Below are 19,789 nucleotides of genomic sequence, written 5' to 3'. Positions count from 1 at the left end.
TCAACTGAAGAATATTCTCATGACTCAGAGAGAAACCTTGCATCCCTCAGTCACTACCCCCATTGTACTTTCTACCATATTTTATTTATCCAGTCTTCGGTTGATGGACATTTCATTTATTTCCGTTTTTTTGGCTACTATGAATATTGTTGCTCTGAATACTGTGTACAAGTTAATTTCTCTTGGGTTTATACCTAGGCATGGAATTTCTGGCTCATATGATAACTCTCTGTTAATTACTTGAGGAATCGCCAGACTGTTTTCCAAAGCAGCTGCAACATTCTACAGCAGTGTAGGAGGGCATGATTCAATTTCGTTATCACTCTGGCTGCTGTGTGGAGAAAGGACTGGAGCAAGGCCGGGGGGAAGTGCAGAGATCAGAATGGTTACGCAAAAGTAGAGGCATCTTAGTAGGGTTCAAAGACACCCACCTTAAGGTGTACTTCATCCTGTTTTATGGCAAAAAGATTTCTGTGAGATAGCTGTCTGTACACCTTATGCGTCACTTTGTTAAATTAAAAGATTCCAACAGAGAGGGCCCGTTAAAACAGATCTGCAGTTTTCAAATCTAGAATCCTAAAGCAAACGGGTATGGAACTGTTTAAACATCTGTCCCTACACAAGCTCCTGCAGGCAGGAGGGTATTTTCAGAGAAACTAAGGGAGTCAGTGGGTGCAATGAAACTTCCACAACTTCAAGCCGTAAAAACACAGGGCTCAAGTGGCAGCCTGCTGCTGAGGACTCGTGTGGCAGTAAGCATCACTCCTACTGCCTGGGACACTGCCCTGGCCTTTCAGTCCAGAGAAGGCCTGGCTTTGTTCCTAGTTGCCGGTTTTGACAACTGGGCAGTGGTTCTGTCCCTCTGCAATTCTACTAGCTCAGCAAGGGAAGGGAAACCAACATCTATCAGGCTTACAATAGTCTCTCCACCGGGTGAGATGCTCCATTTACATTCCTTAAGTTAGTGAACCCTCACAACAAATCACCAAGGAAGAAAGGACTATTTTTCTCAATTACAGACAAAGCAGGTTGGCCCCTTTGGATTGGAAAGTCAGAAAAGTCTCTCTGAAGAGACAGCATTTTAGCTGATACCAGCCATCCAGGGATGAGGAGTAAGAGTGTTCCAAGAGTAACCCCCAAATTGTTAGCTCTCCAGGTGACCTCATTTTTATTCACGTTTAATTTTCTTTTATATTTATTAGTATAAATAAGAGTAAGAAGCACCCCTCTAGAGCTAAATCAAGTTTAAATTCATTTAAAAGATAACCTGGAGTAGAAATTATAATTCTTTTCCTTAATATTTCTGATTTTATACTCAGGGTCTATTCTCCATAACAGCATTCCCCCTACCCCATCCCTAAACAATCCACTATCTCCCCTCAACATCCAATATGACTGTCCCCACTAATGTGTCTCCATAGACCTCAGTAAGGCTCTGGAACGTGGGGAGACACAGTTCGCTTGGTCTGGTCGTGCTACTGTGCTGGGAGTGGTGACTCTGACCGCCAGAACCTCCCACGGAAGGAAGGAAGGAAGGATCTACAAATAAGTACTACACTGCAACTCAGAGGTCCCCTGCTCTCAGGTGAGGATGCTCTCCCAATGACAGAATTCATTTTTACTATAACACTTTACCAAATTCCTCAAAACGGAATTCATCCTAAGATCTGTGTGGTGGGTCTTTAGGAAAGCCCAATAAACAAAATCCTTCTTCTCCAACGAACTAATTGAAATACAAGACCAAGGCATGAGGCTGTTTTGAGACCAAAATAACACATTACTGAAATAATATTAAAGAATGTAACATACCCACGGGCAGGCTGCATTCCTGATATTTACCCACCTAGTCACAATACTGGACCAGGGCATTTCTTCCTCCCAGAACCGCACCTACCCCTGTAAAATCGACGGCACGGCTGACAGAGCAGAATGTGTGCTTCTATGGGCAGATCACTCCATGAGAAACAAGGGAGAAAAAGGAGAGAGCTCTGCAGACCCAGCTCCGGCCCTCAGCCTCACTGATTAGATCTACATTTCCCCTCACCTGGGAAAGAGCACTAAAGATGATTGAGAGAGGTCACGGAAACTCAAGGATGACCAGGGAAGAAGCCTCACCCTCACACACACACCTAACACTGGGTTCTGGATGCCCTGGTTCTGTCACTACATCCTAATGTGACGTCAGGCAAGAATACTGGCCCTTTCTTGGGTCTCAGATATTAATTCTCTCAATTAGAGATGGTGCTTGTCTCCTTGCCATGCAGAACTGCTGTGCACACAGAGTATGAGTGAATATGTCAAAGGCTTTGCAAAGAACACAAATACTAGGGAATCATAAGGCATTACTAATGTGCAGAAGTTGCAGGCACTTGATTCCACCGTAGCCCTGATAGGGTCTTCCGAGATCCTGGCAGACATCATTTAGGAAGGGTGACGGAGAGGGTCTGTCAGGGCTATCTTACTTCTGTCACTAAGAGGACTGTCATTGCCTCCTGGGTACTTTTCCTCTAACTGCTCCAGATGAGAAGTTGTCCCATGGGTATATGGAGTCATGCTTGTGGGCTGGGCTCCCAAGAGTCAGCCTTCAGTTCAAGGGAGGCTTTATGGAGAGGGAACATGTGCTTTCCCACTCATTTTCATGTTCTAATATAAAAGGGTCTTCGCTAAACTTGTATTTGGGGAGCAAGACACTCCATCCCACCCCGAAAATGGGAATTGGGGAATCTCTGGGTATGAGGGATGCTAAAGTTTCTGGGTATGAGGAAGTGGAGAGACCTACAAAAGGAAAAATCAGCTGGAGATTTCTGGGCAGGTGCAAACGCAGGGACTGGCTGAACGGGCCCAGGGACAGGGCTGGGCAAACATGCCTGATGCTTTCGAGACCAAAGCATCTCACAGACTTTAAGGGGAAATGGATTTGGAACCTCCTGTTCTCCCAATTAACTCCTCTGTGCCCACTCTACTGTTTAAACCTTTAGTTGTTCTAAACTGGTGGTTCTCAACACTGTGTGAACATTAGAGGTCTTAAGGGGCTTTAGAAAATAGCAGTGCCTGTCACCTCTCTCTCCTCTCCTTCTGAGATGGAGCCCGGGGCCTTGTATTCCTTTTGTTTGTTTTTAACTTTTATTTAGAAATAATTTCAAACTTAGGAAAAAACTGCCAGAAAAAGACTAGTACAAAGAACATCACATACCATTTACCTAGATTCACCTATTCTTTTTTTTTTTTTTTTGTGCGGTACGCGGGCCTCTCACTGTCGTGGCCTCTCCCGTTGCAGAGCATAGGCTCCGTACGCGCAGGCTCAGCAGCCATGGCTCACAGGCCCAGCCGCTCTGCGGCATGTGGGATCTTCCCAAACCGGGGCACGAACCCATGTCCCCTGCATCGGCAGGCGGACTCTCAACCACTGCGCCACCAGGGAAGCCCAATTCACCTATTCTTAACATTCTGTCCCATTTGTTTTATCATTTGCTCTCTATTTTTATTTTCTCTATTTTATTTATAAAATAAAATTCTTTGAGAGTAAGACATTACACTCACCTCCTTAAAAATAAGACATAGTTCAAGGTGCATTTTCTTAGAATAGGATATTTTTCTTGCATAACCATGGTATACTTGTCAACGCCAGGAACTTTAACGTTGATACAAATACTTTAATTTTCTCTATCATCGTATTCAATTTGTCAACTGACCCAACCATCTCCTTGTAGTATTTTTACCTCCAGGATACAATCCATTCTAGGATCAGGCATTGCATTTAGTTATCGTCTCACTGGTGTGTTTTTAAAAGTTCTCCAGGTGATTTTAATGTGCATCCTGGACTTTGGACCACCGTGTAAATGAATATTTATTTGCTACACTAACACATAATGAGGGCGTCCCTGGTGGCGCAGTGGTTGAGAATCTGCCTGCCAATGCAGGGGACACGGGCTCGAGCCCTGGTCTGGGAAGATCCCATGTGGCGCAGAGCAACTAAACCTGTGCGCTACAGCTACTGAGCCTGCGCTCTAGAGCCCACGAGCCACAACTGCTGAGCCCACGTGCCTAGAACCCATGCTCTGCAACAAGAGAAGCCACAGCAATGAGAAGCCCGTGCACCACAACGAAGAGTAGTCCCCACTCACTGCAACTAGAGAAAGCCCGTGCGCAGCAACGAAGACCCAACACAGCCAAAAATTAAAAAAAAAAAACCAAAAAACCCACATAATGAGTGTTTACCAGGTGCAAAGGATTGTGAATAAATTAAGGAGATTATTATCTTAAGGGACATACTATATACAAATCAACTATAATATCATATGGATAAGCATGATGAAAGAAATATTAACCAAATCCATAGGCAGAAACTTTAAATTTAACAAGCTTACTGAGGGTCTACTATGTGCCAGACATTGTACAAACTTCTGGAAAAACAGATTAATAAGAAAGAAATAACGAGTATAAAATTAGTGATTAATGAATACATGATTAATTACAAAAGTGAGATTTTTTTCAAAGATTTTTCTTGAGGAAAGTGAGACTTAAAAGATAAGTGGGGGGGCTTCCCTGGTGGCGCAGTGGTTGAGAGTCTGCCTGCCGATGCAGGGGACACGGGTTCATGCCCCGGTCTGGGAAGATCCCACATGCCGCGGAACAGCTGGGCCCGTGAGCCGTGGCCGCGGAGCTTGTGCTCTGCAACGGAGAGGCCACAACAGTGAGAGGCCCGCGTAACGCAAAAAAAAAAAAAAAAGATAAGTAGGATTTAACTTATAGAGATGAAGTCATTTCAGGAGAGGAAATATCAGCGGGAAGTGAGTGCACAGAGGAGGAAAGGGAGAAGTGCACTTCACTGTATTTGAGAACTGGGTGCCTGGGCTGGTACTTGATCCTCCTAGAAAAGTAGGCTGGAAAATGTAAGATGGCACAGTCACTTCAGAAAGTCATTTGGCAGTTTCTTAGAAAGTCAAACATAAATTTATTATACAACCCAACAATCCCATTCCTAGGTATTTACCCAAGAGTAACAAAAATGTGTGCGCGGAATGTAATATTTGTAGCAGCATTATTCATAATAGCCCAGAGTGGAAACAATCCAAATGCCTATTAACTGGTGACTATGATCATCAGAAAATGGTGTATCCATACAATGGGATACTACTGAGTAATAAAAGGGAATGAATGAATGACATATGCTACAACAATTGATGAACCTCAAAAACATGATGCTGAGATTTAGCAACTAAGTGAAAAAAGCCAGATGGAAATACATGTTGTATTGTTTCACTGATATGAAATATCTGGAAAGGATAAATTTATGAAGACAGAAAGTAGATCAGTGGTTGCCTGGCATTGGGGTAGGAACAGGGACTGACTACAAATGGATAGAAAGGATGGTGATAGAAATGTCCTAAAACTGGATTATGGTTATGGTGCAACAACTCTGTAAATTTACTAAAAGATGGTGAATTGTATGTTTAGATGAATTTTATGGTATGTAAATTATACTTCAATAAAGCTATAAAAATTAAGAAGTTATCAAAATCAGACAGAAAGGAAGTAAGAACAGCAATCTTAGAAATGAACAATGTAATTCTAAAACTTAATAGATGGGGCTTCCCTGGTGGCGCAGTGGTTAAGAATCTGCCTGCCAATGCAGGGGACAAAGGTTTGATCCCTGGTCCGGAAAGATCCCACATGCCTCAGAGCAATTAAGCCCGTGCGCCACAACTACTGAGCCTGTGCTCTAGAGCCCACGAGCCACAACTACTGAGCCTGCATGCCACAACTACTGAAGCCCATTCGCCTAGAGTCTGTGCTCTGCAACAAGAGAAGCCACCACAATGAGAAGCTTGCACACCACAACAGAGAGTAGCCCCAGTTCTCCAGAACTAGAGAAAGCCCACATGCAGCAACGAAGACCCAACGCAGACAAAAATAAATAAATAAATAAATAAATTTTAAAAATAAATAAAACTTAATAGATGGGAAAAACTCTGGATTGGACATATTATTTAGAGGATTGGGAAATAGGAAGACAGGATTAAGGAATTCACCAGGATACAATAGACACAAAAAGATTTTTAATAACATTTTAGGATATGGATGGAGAGGCTACCTTAACTCACCTAATGGCAGTTGCAGAAAACTGAATGGAGGCAATGACAGAGAAACAATATCTGAACACAAAATCATTGATAATTTTCCAGAATTAAAGAGAGCACCTAAGTCTTCAACAGAAAGTACATTCACTACCAACTAGAGAGTTCTAATGAAACTGCTAAATGTCAAAATACACATACACAAATGCTACCAATAGAAAAGGCAGATTATCTACAAAGGAATGAAAATTTGATTGGCAGTAGGATTTTTACCAGCAGTAATTAGTATCTGCAGACAATAGAACACTATCAACACTGTGCTATGGGAAAATAGCTGTTCACTAGAAATTTTTTAAAATTTATTTATTTTATCTATTTATTTTTGAGTGTGTTGGGTCTTCATTGCTGTGCGTGGGCTTTCTCTAGTTGCAGCAAGCAGGGGCTACTCTTCATTGGGGTGCATGTGCTTTTCACTGTGGTGGCTTCTCTTGCAGAGCACAGGCTCTAGGTGTGCGGGCTTCAGTAGTTGTGGCATGCACAGTCTCTAGAGCACAGGTTCAGTAGTTGAGGCACATGGACTTAGTTGCTCCACAGCATGTGGGGGGATCTTCCTGGACAAGGGATCGACCCCATGTCCCCTGCATTGGCAGGCGGATTCTTAACCACTGCACCACCACGGAAGTCCCATCACTAGAATTTTATACCCAAGTAAACGACCATCCAACAGTGAGGGAAAAATACAGACATTTTCAAATATACAAAGAATTTCTTATCCCACCAAGACCCCTATGGAAAGAACTATTAAATGATGAACTTCAGCTAGAAGAAAAGTGAACTGAAAGAGAAGGCTGTGGATTCAAGAAAAAAATAGGGAGTAGAAGAATTGGTGAAATGTCAGTAAATTTAATAAACTCAAGTATAAAAACGATTGTAAATTTTAAAAGGTAAAAAACTCTAGACAACAATGACAAGATGGGAAAGGGGAGGGCTGTTAAATGGGTAAAGTATGCAAAGCTCTTTTGTAGGGAGAAAGAATTATGTGATAACTTTGTTAGAAAAACTATAGTTAAATATGTATGTGGAGGGGCTTCCCTGGTGGCGCAGTGGTTGAGAGTCCGCCTGCCGATGCAGGGGACACGGGTTTGTGCCCCGGTCTGGGAAGATCCCACATGCCGCAGAGCGGCTGGGCCCATAAGCCATGGCCGCTGAGCCTGCCTGTCCGGAGCCTGTGCTCTGCAACGGGAGAGGCCACAACAGTGAGAGGCCCGCGTACCACAAAAAAAAAAAGTATGTGGAAAAATAAAAGACAAGGCTGAGAAGAATAGGAATAATGCCAGAAGCCCTCAAACCAGCAGTGGAAAATGAGGGAATATAGATCATTTAACTAATCCAGGATGGTAAATGAAAAACACAAAATATGATGGAAGAATAAGTCCCAATATGTTAGTTATTACAGTAAACGCACATGGATTAAATTCACCTATCAGAGATACAACTAAAATAAAACTTACAGAAAGATTAAATATAAAGAGATGGAAAGTATCACATACAAAAGGTAGCCAAAAGAAAGGTGGCATATCAATATCAATATTAAAAATGTCTAATTTAAACAATTAGCATGAAAAATGGTAAAGAGGGCCCTACATAATAAGAATCAACTGTGATTTCTAATGCAGAATATACTTTGAGAAACACTGCCTACTATGCACTAGGGATCATGGCTGCTTTCTTCACTGCCGTATCCTTCAGGGCTTGGCACATAATAATTGTGCCAAAATATCAATATTAATGGGCGGAATGACTACCATTACCACATTATATTGAAATGATCTGTTTATGCATTTGTCTCATCACAAGGGCAGGGTTTCTATCTTACTCAGTTTTATGCCATCGATATTGAGCACAGCGCCTGGCACACAGTAGGCACTCCATAAGTTCAAACTGAGTTCAGGGTTCATCTCTTCCATAAAGTCTCTCCTAAATGTTCTTACCCATAATGACTTATCCTTTGTTTCTACTTCTATAGCGCTCACAACTTGAAACATCCAATTTAACAACTGATTATAGAGCAGTGTCTTTTAGGTTTCTCTCCAACCTTGTTTCTCCAAAAATATTTTAGGTTCTTTGAAGATGAAGATGCCTTATACTGTGCCCAGCGTCTCAAATCAATACCTTTTGGGGTCGATGTCACTATTTGGATGACTCCAAATTAGATCAGTGGTGCCAAGCAGCACATGCCAAGGCCTCCAAGGAGTATCTCCATTCCCCCCTTTCATCCTTGACTAAAGAGATCACTGTTTGGGTACAGGCTCATTTGCAAAAAATGTGGAGAAGTTAATGGGAGGGATAGGAGAAGGCAGCTAGTGTCCAATTCTAGGTCTCTGTGCTCTCTTCCTTCTGGCAAAATAGTCAGGGAGGAGAATGCCTGTGATCCCACAAAAAAGTGGGTGTGGGAGGTGAGAGGAAGACAGTTGGGGAAGAGAGTATGTCCCATACACAGAACCTGGACCGGACGTTCCACTAGCAGGCATGTTATCAGGAGTAATTATTATGAGATCGAAAGGAAACCCCAAGGCAACTAGCTAAATTCAGGCACTCGGGACCTTGTATAAAAGACAGAGAGGGATGTTGTTTTCCGTCTACACAACAGGCACAGGAGGGGAACCTACCACAAGGAGCTCCTAATTGGGAAGCTGCAGGGGGCTAACAAAGGACAGGGTGTCCATCTTCTTGCTGGTCTTCATAAGGAAGACACTACAGTTCCTGGAGGTTCAATCAGGGCTCTGGGATGAGGTAGGGAGATGGGGGGGGGCTGACCTCCCGAGGTCCTTTGTAATCCAGTAATTAAATGGTGAATCGTTCACTTCCCCATTTATGCTCTGTACCCAGTTTGATAGTAAGTCCCCTGGGCTGCCTTCCAGGTTTACTACGGTGACACGCAAGCTGCTGAATCAAATGTTTAAATAGCCCACATGACCTCCTCCCCGCCTGTAAAGTACGGCAATGAATGAAATCACAACATTCCAGGCACTATCACTTGAGCAGAGCCCTCAAGGAAACACACACACACACACACACACACACACACACACACACACACACACACACACCCCACAGCACGCACTGATTCAACTCGATTCACATTCCCACCCTGGGAGCACAGACCACCTGCTCAGCGCGGAGGTTGTAGGAGTTTCCCTGGCAAGGATCCTTTCTCTCAGCTGCTTTAGGATGGTACCTCCAGAAGGTCACCAAGATTTAGGACCGCTTCCCTTCCGGGTTGGCCTCCGAGGCAAAGTTTCAGCTCGGATGCTGCCTGGGCCTCCCTCGGGCGCGTCCGCACTCCCTCCCCGGCCCGGGGCGCCCCGGACGCGCAGCTGGCCGGCCTGCAGCGCCTCACGTTACCTTGGTGAGCTGGGCGATCTTCTTGCACATTTTCACGTGCATCTCGGGATCACAGTCCATTCTCCAGCCGGCGCCACCTCCGGCATCGGCTTTGGAGCCCGGGCAAGTCCCGGGAGCGTGAATGTTGCTGTTGAGGGCAGAAGCCATCGCTGAAACGCGTCCGGCACTCAAAGCCTCTCGATGGCTCGGCTTCTCGATGCCCACGGTGTGCAGGTGCTTGCGCGCGCGGGCGTGTGAGTGTGTGGGCTTTCTCGGGAGAGGTGGCACTGCAGTCCCGCCGCCCGCGCCACCGCGTGGCTCCCGCGCGCCCACCCTTCCTCCTCCGGCCTTCGCTCTCTTGCTGGCTCTGCGGGCACCCGCACCCTGCGGCGAAGCGCCGAGGACCCGCACGTGCCGCTCGTGATCCGCGCGCAGCTCCCGGGCCCGTGCGGGTTTCGCCTGCAATCAGCTTCAGCGACGAGGAGCCAGTGGCCTTGGAGAGGTTTGCGCCGGCCAGGCGCGGCGCTCTGGGACACGTGGGTGGCGCCGGGCTCCGGACTCAGTGGCGACGGACCCCGCCCGTGGTGGGCATCCCAGGCCAAGGAGGAAGAAGAGCCGGCCTCAGCCTCGGACAGCTGGGGCGTTTGGTGTGGGGAAGGGACCCTGGCGACGTGCTGCTGGCGAATGGATGGCGAGAGACCGGGCACCTTGACGGGTGCACTCAGGCAGCGACTCCGGAGCCTCGGAGCTGGGAGCTGAGGGCTGAGAGGGGGGGCGGAGTGCCGAGAGAGGGGCGGGGAGGGGAAAGCGAGTCGCGGGGACGCAAGGAGGTGCGGGGACCCGGGCATACGTTTTGGGCCCCTGCCTGGGCTGAGGGTGGGAGCCCCCCTTCCCCCATTTTAAGAAGGACCCCGGACATTGCGGGAGAATTGCCGGAGATTACCAAAGGGAAGAAGCCAAAAGGGTTGCCGAGGAGCTGGTGACCGAAATCTGGGACGAGAAAGCGCAGAGTACGTAGTGAGGGAATGTGTAGTGTAAGAAAGCAGAGAAAAAGTCAAAGACGGGTAGAAAGGATGGTGGCAGGCGTGGGAAATGAGGACGCAAAGAGGAATGGAGGAGTAGGCGAGTAATAAATGGAGCTGAAAGTCTGAGCAAACCGATCCCAGGGAAAGTGAAGCGACTCATCCACACACCTGGCCACCGGCCACCCGGAGCCAGAATCCTGTCAAGTCTTTGGATTACGAACTTGTGTGTTTTTCGTTTGTTTGGTGAGTGGAGGGGTTAGCGGGCCAAATATCTTTTTCTTTTTTTTTTCTGTTTTCAAACAGTGGGCTTTGGGGAAAGTGACAACATCCTGATCAGAATTTCCTAAAGTGTGAATAACAGCATCAAAATAATAAGCAATTTGCATGCTTAATATATTTCATTTTACAAACTGCTTTATATCAGAAGTTTTAATAATCTTGAAAAAAATCAAGCAAACCTCAAGGGGTCTCAGAAACCACGATCCCATCCCTCCACACTGCAGGTAACAATACCCATTTTTATAGATGAGGAAATACAACTTGTACCAAGTAAGGCAATTACAAGTAGCAGAGTTGTGTCTGAAACAGATATTCCTATTCTAAATTCCTTACTTTCGCCCCAATACATTATACTTCATAGGCATAGCCAACCTGGGTTTTGGTTCCTAGTTTATCCTCTTAGGTTCCCTCTCCAGGACAACTACCCGCCCCCCGCCCCCCAATTCAATTAGAAAACTGAATGCCTGAATCAGAATCACTGCCAGGACGTTGATGTAGATTCTTGGTCCTATCTTAGATTCTATGAGTCAAAATCTCTGGAGGTGAGGATCCAGAATCCACATTTTAAATGAGCATCCTACTTAATTCCAAATTTAGAGTATTTTCTGCAGGGTATTAATATATAATACATTTTACAGGAATTCAACCACTTTGTAAACTAGAAGAAAATTAGCCTTTTTGATTCAGAACTTTATCAAAAGTTGTTCACCTCTGTGGAAAATCACATCATCAATGGCTTTGTGGATCATATTTGGTTGCTGATACAACACACTTGTATTGTAACTGCCACATTCATGGTGAGTCTACCAATATGTACAAGCATCTGAGTACTACATTATGTCATAAAGTTAATCAAGCCAGAGCATTTCCATACCGAAATGATTTAATTATAATTGCTTTCCTTTTATTTCTCCTTTCTATTACTGTCAAGAAATTATACTGATTTTTAAAATGTGTTTACTAATTTAAAAAATTATCTATGAATTTCAAGATAATAACATGAACATTATAGAAAAGGTGATATTGGGTGTGAACAGGATTGAGAACCACTGCTCTTGATGATCTTATGCACACTAAAGTTTAGTAATACTGCTTTCTAACTCCAAGTTTTAGTTATTTAATTATGATCTTATTAAGTCTGGGGGCCAAAACATTTTCCAGTTGGATATATTATACTTGCAACTTTATAGTGGCAGACAGTGGGGAAAGCAGATTCCCTTATCAGGCTTTGCTGGACTGCAGTTACTGTAATCAAGGTACCACAAGCTGGCCTGTCTTGGAAAGAGTCCTTTGCAGTTTGCTGGGGTTTTCTAGCACCGTGACTAGTAGGTCTTTTCACACTATCAGGAATGAAATAGAGGGCAGAAGAGGACTATGTGCTTTGTCTAATACAGGGCATTTATTAGCCCACTAATGTGGTCTTGGAATTATGCCATGCTCTTTGCACATGTTCTCACCCCCACTAAGGCACTTATTATTCTCATTCTACAGACTAGAAAATTGAAGCTAAGGGAGGCTAAGTACCCAATTTTACACAGCTAGTAAATGGATCTGAGTCTATCCAACTTCAGAGGCTGTTCTTCCCAGAGCACAGTGCTGGCAATCCGAAACTTTTTAAAACTACAATCGATTTGTTTTTTCTTTAGATTATAAACATATAAGCTTCTTTTAGTTACCCCTCTCCTCAATCTCACCTGTAATAATACAAAAAATGGGTATAAGAAGAAAGCAAAACTCATCCCAAGTCCCACACTCAAAGAAAATTGCTGTTAATATTTTGAAGATTCTTCTAGACATCTCTCTGAAAACACCTAGAAAATGTTAAGTACATATATGTATTTTAAAATAAATGAGATACTGTAATGATGTTTTTGAACCCTATTCACTCAATGTTATTTTCCTTTTGCCACTAACAATCTACAATCTAAACAGCCAGTATTCCTTTATATACAACATATTTACCCCACCCATTATTGAACAATTCTTTCATTTTTTTATATTTTAAGCAAAATGTTTCATATATGTTTATAATGTTTGCTGTATTATGAGAATATTCAATTCTGTTCTAAAGGACAGGAAAACCAAAAAGGATATATGAAACTTATGTTGGATAGAATTCTTAAAATGTGTTAAGTACAGAGTGTACTGTAAGACAGGATAAAGATAGAATGGAATATATGTAAAAAGGAGGGAATGAACAAGAGTGTTACTAATAGGTGGAAAAAGATGGAAAGATCAAAGATGTAAGGTAAAGATGATGCCACCTTCAGGCTGACAGCTGTATCATCCCTAAAATGCCATTTGTTGTTGACACTCATTCTGGCCCCGTGAATGTCCTGCCCCAGAAACACAGATAAAAAACATGGCTCTCAGCAGACCGCTAACCAGGTATACTTGCCTTTGCACATTTCTAACAGAGCAAGCACGTATTGACTCTAGGCATCCTCCACCTGCTGGGCCCCTGTTTCAATTTCAACTGTGGTTCTCAAAGCTGCACGTTCAGGGCTTCCCTGGTGGCGCAGTGGTTGAGAGTCCGCCTGCCGATGCAGGGGACACGGGTTCGTGCCCCGGTTTGGGAAGGTCCCACATGCTGCGGAGCGGCTGGGCCCGTGAGCCATGGCCGCTCGGCCTGCGCGTCCGGAGCCTGTGCTCCACAATGGGAGAGGCCATAACAGTGAGAGGCCCGCGTACTGCAAACAAACAAAAAAAACAAATAAAACAAAAAACCCCTGCACGTTCAGAAGGCAAGGCTGCTGCAGCAGACAGGACAACAACACTGCATACCCCAGGATTCAGGTAATGCGGTCCTCCCACCTCCCTGGCACCCTATCCTAAATATCTTAACCTTCACTATACTTTCCAATTGACTTCTGTTTAAAAGTGATTCAGTAAACCATGGGATTTGAGCATCTTAATTTGGGCTGTAAGGATTTGCTGTCCATCCATGACATCTGGGATAGTCTGCCTGGTAGTGTATTTGGAGATTACCATTGCATCAGGAAAACTTCCTACACGACATTATACACGGATCTTTGCACAGATGTGCAAGTATTTCCATAGGAGTAAATACTAGAATAAACTGGTTTCAAAGAGTTTGCAAATTTTAAATCTTAAATTTTAAATCTATTTATATTCTTTATATATTCTATATATCTTTATATATTCTATTCTGGAATAGTTATTCCAAATTATACTCATTAATAGTGCTAAAAAATGTGTGTTTTCCCATGCTAGTGATCTTGAAATATCTTCCAATTTAAAAGGGGAGGAGTGTCTCCCCTACACCATTTGTTTGGTTACTAGTAGGGCTGTTAAAACACCTTTCCACAAATTGATCAGTCATTGGAATTAAACTTTTTGTGCACTCTTTTTGTCAGGCTGTCTTCTACATGTTGAAGTAACTTTCTAGACCCAAGATGGGGCTGCTACTGTGTAGGGTGCCATGTCGGCAAACCAACACCTAGATAACTTCTGTGTCCCTGTAATGCTCTGTGCGACCAGAAACACAGTATATCCAGTCAGCCAATCCCCAAACACCAAGCCAGCTCTGGGCTCTCTACTTAGTTTCTTCTTACTCGAAACAAGGTTGACTAGGTGACCCCAGCCAATCAGATATTTTCTATTTTTCTCTTCCTTGTTCTTTATTCTTTATCCTATAAAGGCTTCCTGCCTTCCACCCCATTTTATTCTACTTCATAAAGTGCTAAAGTTTGTATCACCAAAATTGTCATCTTTAATCATTTTTTAACACTTATTACAAGACCTTTCTTTGCAGGGGCTTTTAGCACTTTACTTATCATACATATTGCAAACATTTCCCCCAGTTAGCAATTTACCTTTCTTATGCTCTATAAATATCTTGAATTTTTACGTAGGTAAATCTGTTTGTCTTTTCTCATATTTTCTGGCTTTTGCATCATCCTTAGAAAGGCCTTCCCCATCCAAGAATAGTTTCTCCTAGCACTTTTATGGTTTCATTTTTCTTAAATGTTTAAATTTTTGATCTATCTGGGATTTATATTGATACATGGAGTGAGGCTGGAATCCAAACTTATGTTTTTCCAGATGGCTAAGCCGTTGTCCAACAGCTTGGATAAATTCATCTTTATCACACTGATCACCTAAGTGTAGCCTTAGGTGATTTCTTCCGTAGTAATTTACTAAGGCAATCTTTTATCCTTTGCTTAGAAATTTTGTTTCCTAATCAGTTAAGCAGCATGGGTAACTCTATTGTTACTGTTACTGCTCATCTAAAAACAAGATCACGTTCTTGAGTATTTCACTTAACTCCTTTACCTGCAAGGTTATTTTCCTTACCCTGCCTTATTTCTACTGATATTTCAGACTAGTTTGCATGTCCCTAAAATATGGTCTCATGGCTTTGCATTTCTGTGTAGCACCTATGTCATATTTTATTTTTAAAAGCTAAACGTTTTTTGGCTTCTGCAGAATTCTGAAAAATGCCAGGTTTTCCCCCTCCTTTTCCAGAAAACATATTTATATATTGTTATTAGGAGTACTTTCTGAAGAGTACTTCATGTTTTTTTTAATTGCCTTGTTTGCCTTCAACTTCCTTAATTTTCATGGTTTACATGGATGTGTTTAAGGCTATATTTGTGTATATACACATGGGTTGGGGTTTCGTCCATTGCATGTGTTGGTTCTATGGACGTATAATCCCCACAAGCTGTGGGAGTGATTGGCCAGGCCTTGTTTTTTTTGTTGTGTTTTTGTTCTTTCGAAGAGGAGAATGCTATTTAGAAAATAAACTGCATTACAAAGCTCTTACCGGCTCATATGAGAGAGCAGACTCCTGCCCTTGAACACACTGGTAAGTTGTATTGTAATGTTTTAAAAGAGTTTTGAGCATTTCTTGCTTTAAAAGAACTTCACGAGGAACATGACACACAGAAGTTCTTTTGGCTTTCCTTTGATGTATGGTGCATATAGCAATAAAGATTTCTTTTGGGCTTCCCTGGTGGCGCAGTAGTTGAGAGTCCACCTGCCGATGCAGGGGACGCGGGTTCGTGCCCCGGTCCGGGAAGATCCCACATGCCGCGGAGCGGCTGGGCCCGTAAGCCATGGCCGCTGAGCCTGCGCGTCCGGAGCCTGTGCTCTGCAACGGGAGAGGCCACAACAGTGAGAGGCCCACGTAACGCAAACAACAACAGCAACAAAATTATCGTGAGCTTGATAAAAATGAATAATTCTGACTCCTTACATCAGAAATTTTGATTCAGGTCTGAGTAAGGCATTTTAAACAATCACTTCAGTGATGCTGTTGTGGATGGTACCAGACCCCAGTTTGAGAATTGCTTTAATGTCCCAAACAAGCCTTAACAGTTCCCTCTATGTCATCCTGCTTTATTAATTGTGTCCTCCTCATCCTCTCTCCTATTCACATCCTATCAGCCTTCATGTCTCAGCTCAGATAGCACTCTGAGGGAGCCCTGACCTGACTACTCCAGTCAGAGATGCTCTCCCTGAGCTCTCATGGCACTTAGTATACAGCAGACGTCTCTAAACTTTGATTCAGCAACCAATCAGCAGAAACTTTTTGAGCATGCATTTCAATAATGTACTTCTTAACCTATGATTGTACTGTACTAATATTTTATATACACTGTAAAATATACCCAAAAGAGAAAGTTAACAGATGAATTAAAGAAAATATGACAAATTATTGTTAATTTGACAAAAATTTTGGTATATATTATTAATATATTGTGATATATTATAGTATTTTAGATGAAGCAATTTAACTGAATATGCTTCAGCATTTTAAAAAATCTTGATTTATCATTTTAGAATATTGTGATTCAGAGGTCTAATTCTAAGTTCAGTTTATTTCAACATTGATTTTAATAGCTGCTATAACTGAAAACATATGAAACCTCACAGGTTCAAGGGATGGATATCATTAAAGTTACTTACTAAATTATGGTTATCAATTTTGCAATCCCATACACCAATTTTCATAAAGGATTTTGCTGAAATTTTGTTGAAATTCAGTAAAGTTATATCTTCCCTGATACCAATAAATTCTCACAAGCTAATCATAAAATGTTGCATTTCTATATGTATTTTTAAATAGGTAATTATTCATATAGTACAATATTCAAGAGTGAAAAAATGAAATGACTTCATTCCACCTCTGTTTCTAGTCACTGGTTCCACTCCTGCAGAAGCAACAAATTCTGTTCCTACATGAGCATAAAAAGCATGTATATATTTAATTTTCTGACACATTTTACACTTACTACCATACTGAAGGAGGAAGGAAGTGGTTTTCCTACACCATATCCCTTCCACATTCCTCAGTCTTATTTTATCAGAATTCCAATAGTAATCACTTAATATGATAACAATGTAAATATGGTTCATGGGCCAAAGTGTGCTCAAAACTACTCCTACTTTCTTATACAATCCTTCTTTGTCTTCTTTTTTAATTCACTAACTGCTAGGGATAGATTTAAGTGTGTGTTGGTTTCAGTATTCAGCAAAAACCTGCTCTTAGGCTTTGGCCTTGCCCTTTGGGAGGCTGAACAGCTGACTACCTCTTTCACTATCATTTTTGGCAACTCTGAAATTGTACCAGATCAATGATAATGGTTCTTTTTTCCAGATGAACATCATACCTATTCAGATTAATAACATCTGTATTATTAACAAGGCAAGTATATTAGTTATGGTAATGTTAATTGCTAAAATAAACAAACCCTACATTTCAGTAGCTTAACACAGTAGAGTTTACTTTTTTGCTCACATGAAAGTCTGAGTTACTTGTCTTTGGACCCCCTTCCCATCTAAAGTGAATCAGCAGTTGGCTATTTCTATCTGTGCTCCAAGATCCTCCAGGACCACATAGTCATCTGCATCCAGCCAGTGAAAGGCAAAAAGAATATAGAGAAGGTATATCCACTTCTAAAATACCTTGGGTCCTGGACTTGACACACCAACTCTGTAGTCATTGGCAAAAACTGATTATAGGAGAGAACTGACTAAGATATAAGGGGGTCTGGAAGTATAATTCCTGGCTGGGTAGCAATTTCTCATAAGAACTCTACACTCTGAAAAGGGGAGCACACAATATGATAGACATAGAATTATCTATTACAGATAATTCAGACTTACTGTTAATATCTGAATATATATTTTCTAGTACAGGTAAACATTTGGGGTATAAATTGAAGTGAAAAATCACACTGAAATGTAAGCTCCATGAAGGCAGAAATTTTTGTCTTTTTTGTTGACTGCTAAAGTGTTAGGGCTTAGAATAGTACTTGGCACTCTGTAGGTGCTCAGTAAATATTTGCTGAATGACCAACTGAATGAATGTATTTTATGTACTGAAATTCTATTAATCAGCTCAAAGATTAATGTGTATGTATTGCAAAAGTAAAGTGCTGCAAATAATTGATTTGAAAACTGTTAATTTTATGTACAGAAAAAGATATTGAGAACATTCTGGTAGCTGAATAACAGGGAAACAGATGAACATGAATATTAGACTAGATAACGTCTAGAAGAATACCTTGAATGTATAAAATGTATAAAACATTTAAATAACAGTACATGGCAGAATAATAGTTTCAATTGTTTATAATTCCAATAGCTGTAGAATTGGTATACTAAAATTCAAAATTTTAAACAAAGAACTAGTATTAGATTTTAGTTAATTTATACCATTTAGATAATTAATTTTCAAGAAAAAGTCCAATTTGGGAATTCTTCAGTCTTTTGAGGAAAACTGAAAAATGGAATGTCAACTCTCCTACCTCAAATTTCATGAAAAGGACAAACTCCAAAGATACATAAACCACATCTATGATAAATGACCTTTAACCTGGATAAAATAAATATAAAGGTTACCAAAAAAATAAAAAGAAGATAGTAATAGAGAAAAATGAGGTAGCTAAAGTATTGTTCTCAGTCATTAAATTTCAAAATGTCAGTTGTAATAAGAATATTTTAATAAAGACAATTCCTCTTCCACCTCATGTCATATACAAAATTAACTTGAGATGGATCACAGACTTAAATGTGAAAGCTAAAACTATAAGGCTTCAAAAAAAACACAACATAGAAGAATATCTTCATAACATTCAGGTTGGCAAAGATTTGTTAAAGCACTAACAATAATAGAAAAACAACCTGATAAACTGGATTTTATAAAAATTTAAAACTTCCACTCATAACATACCATTAAGAAAGTAAAAATAAAAGGCATAGACTGGTAGAAGATACTTGTAACACACATACATATATCTGACAAACAACCTTGTATACAAAATATGTAAAGAACACATCATTAAGAAAAAGCATAATTTACAAGTGGGCAAAAGACTTGAAAAAGCACTTTCAAAAGAGGTATCTGAAAGGACAATAAGCATATGAAAAGGTACTCAATATTGCAAATCATGGAAACGTAAATTAAAGCCACGATGAGATACTACTATACAATAACAGAATCGGTAAAATTAGGGACTGACAATAACAAGTGTTTGTAAGGATGTGAAGCAACTGGAACTTTCATACATTGCTAGTGAGAACGTAAAATGATACAATCACTTTGGAAAGTGTTTGGCAGTTTTACTCTATGACACAGCAGTCTGGCTCATTCCCTAAAGGAATGAGTGCCTACACACACAAAAAACACAGAAGAATGTTTAATTGCAGCTTTATTTGTAATAGCTGCAAATTGTAAAGAACTCAAATGCCATTTAACAGGTAACTGAATAAATGAATTATGGCATATTCATACAATGGGATAGTGTATAGCAATTTAAAAAAATGAACCATGGATACATGCAAACTCCTGGATGAATTGCAGATATTATGTTGATGAAAGAAGCCAAGTGTAAAACAATACATACTGGAGGAGTTCATTTACATAAAGTTGAGAACAAGCAAAATTAATCGATCTTTAGAAGAGATGAGTGGTTATTTCTGGGGGAGGTATAAACAGGGAAAAGGGCACTAGGGAATCAGAAATTTTTTATACTTTAATCTGAGTGTATACAT

At 41.4% G+C, this 19,789-nt stretch overlaps 1 protein-coding gene across 1 annotated transcript in view; it reads right to left on the bottom strand.

Moving 5' to 3' along the window:
* Window positions 1-9,707, bottom strand: part of FAM184B (family with sequence similarity 184 member B) — a 124,057-nt gene extending 114,350 nt beyond the window's left edge. The window contains exon 1 of the mRNA XM_081244132.1: window positions 9,483-9,707. Coding sequence (XP_081100258.1) covers window positions 9,483-9,629 — 147 coding nt within the window. The 5' untranslated portion in view covers window positions 9,630-9,707. The remainder of the gene's footprint in view (window positions 1-9,482) is intronic.
* Window positions 9,708-19,789: the final 10,082 nt, after the last annotated feature.

This window comes from Mesoplodon bidens, assembly GCF_964165515.1.
Source record: "Mesoplodon bidens genome assembly, chromosome: 1".
Classification (NCBI taxonomy): Eukaryota; Metazoa; Chordata; class Mammalia; order Artiodactyla; family Ziphiidae; genus Mesoplodon; species Mesoplodon bidens.
The sequence above is the reverse complement of the archived record's forward strand: the minus strand, read 5'-3'. Positions and strand labels throughout refer to the sequence as shown.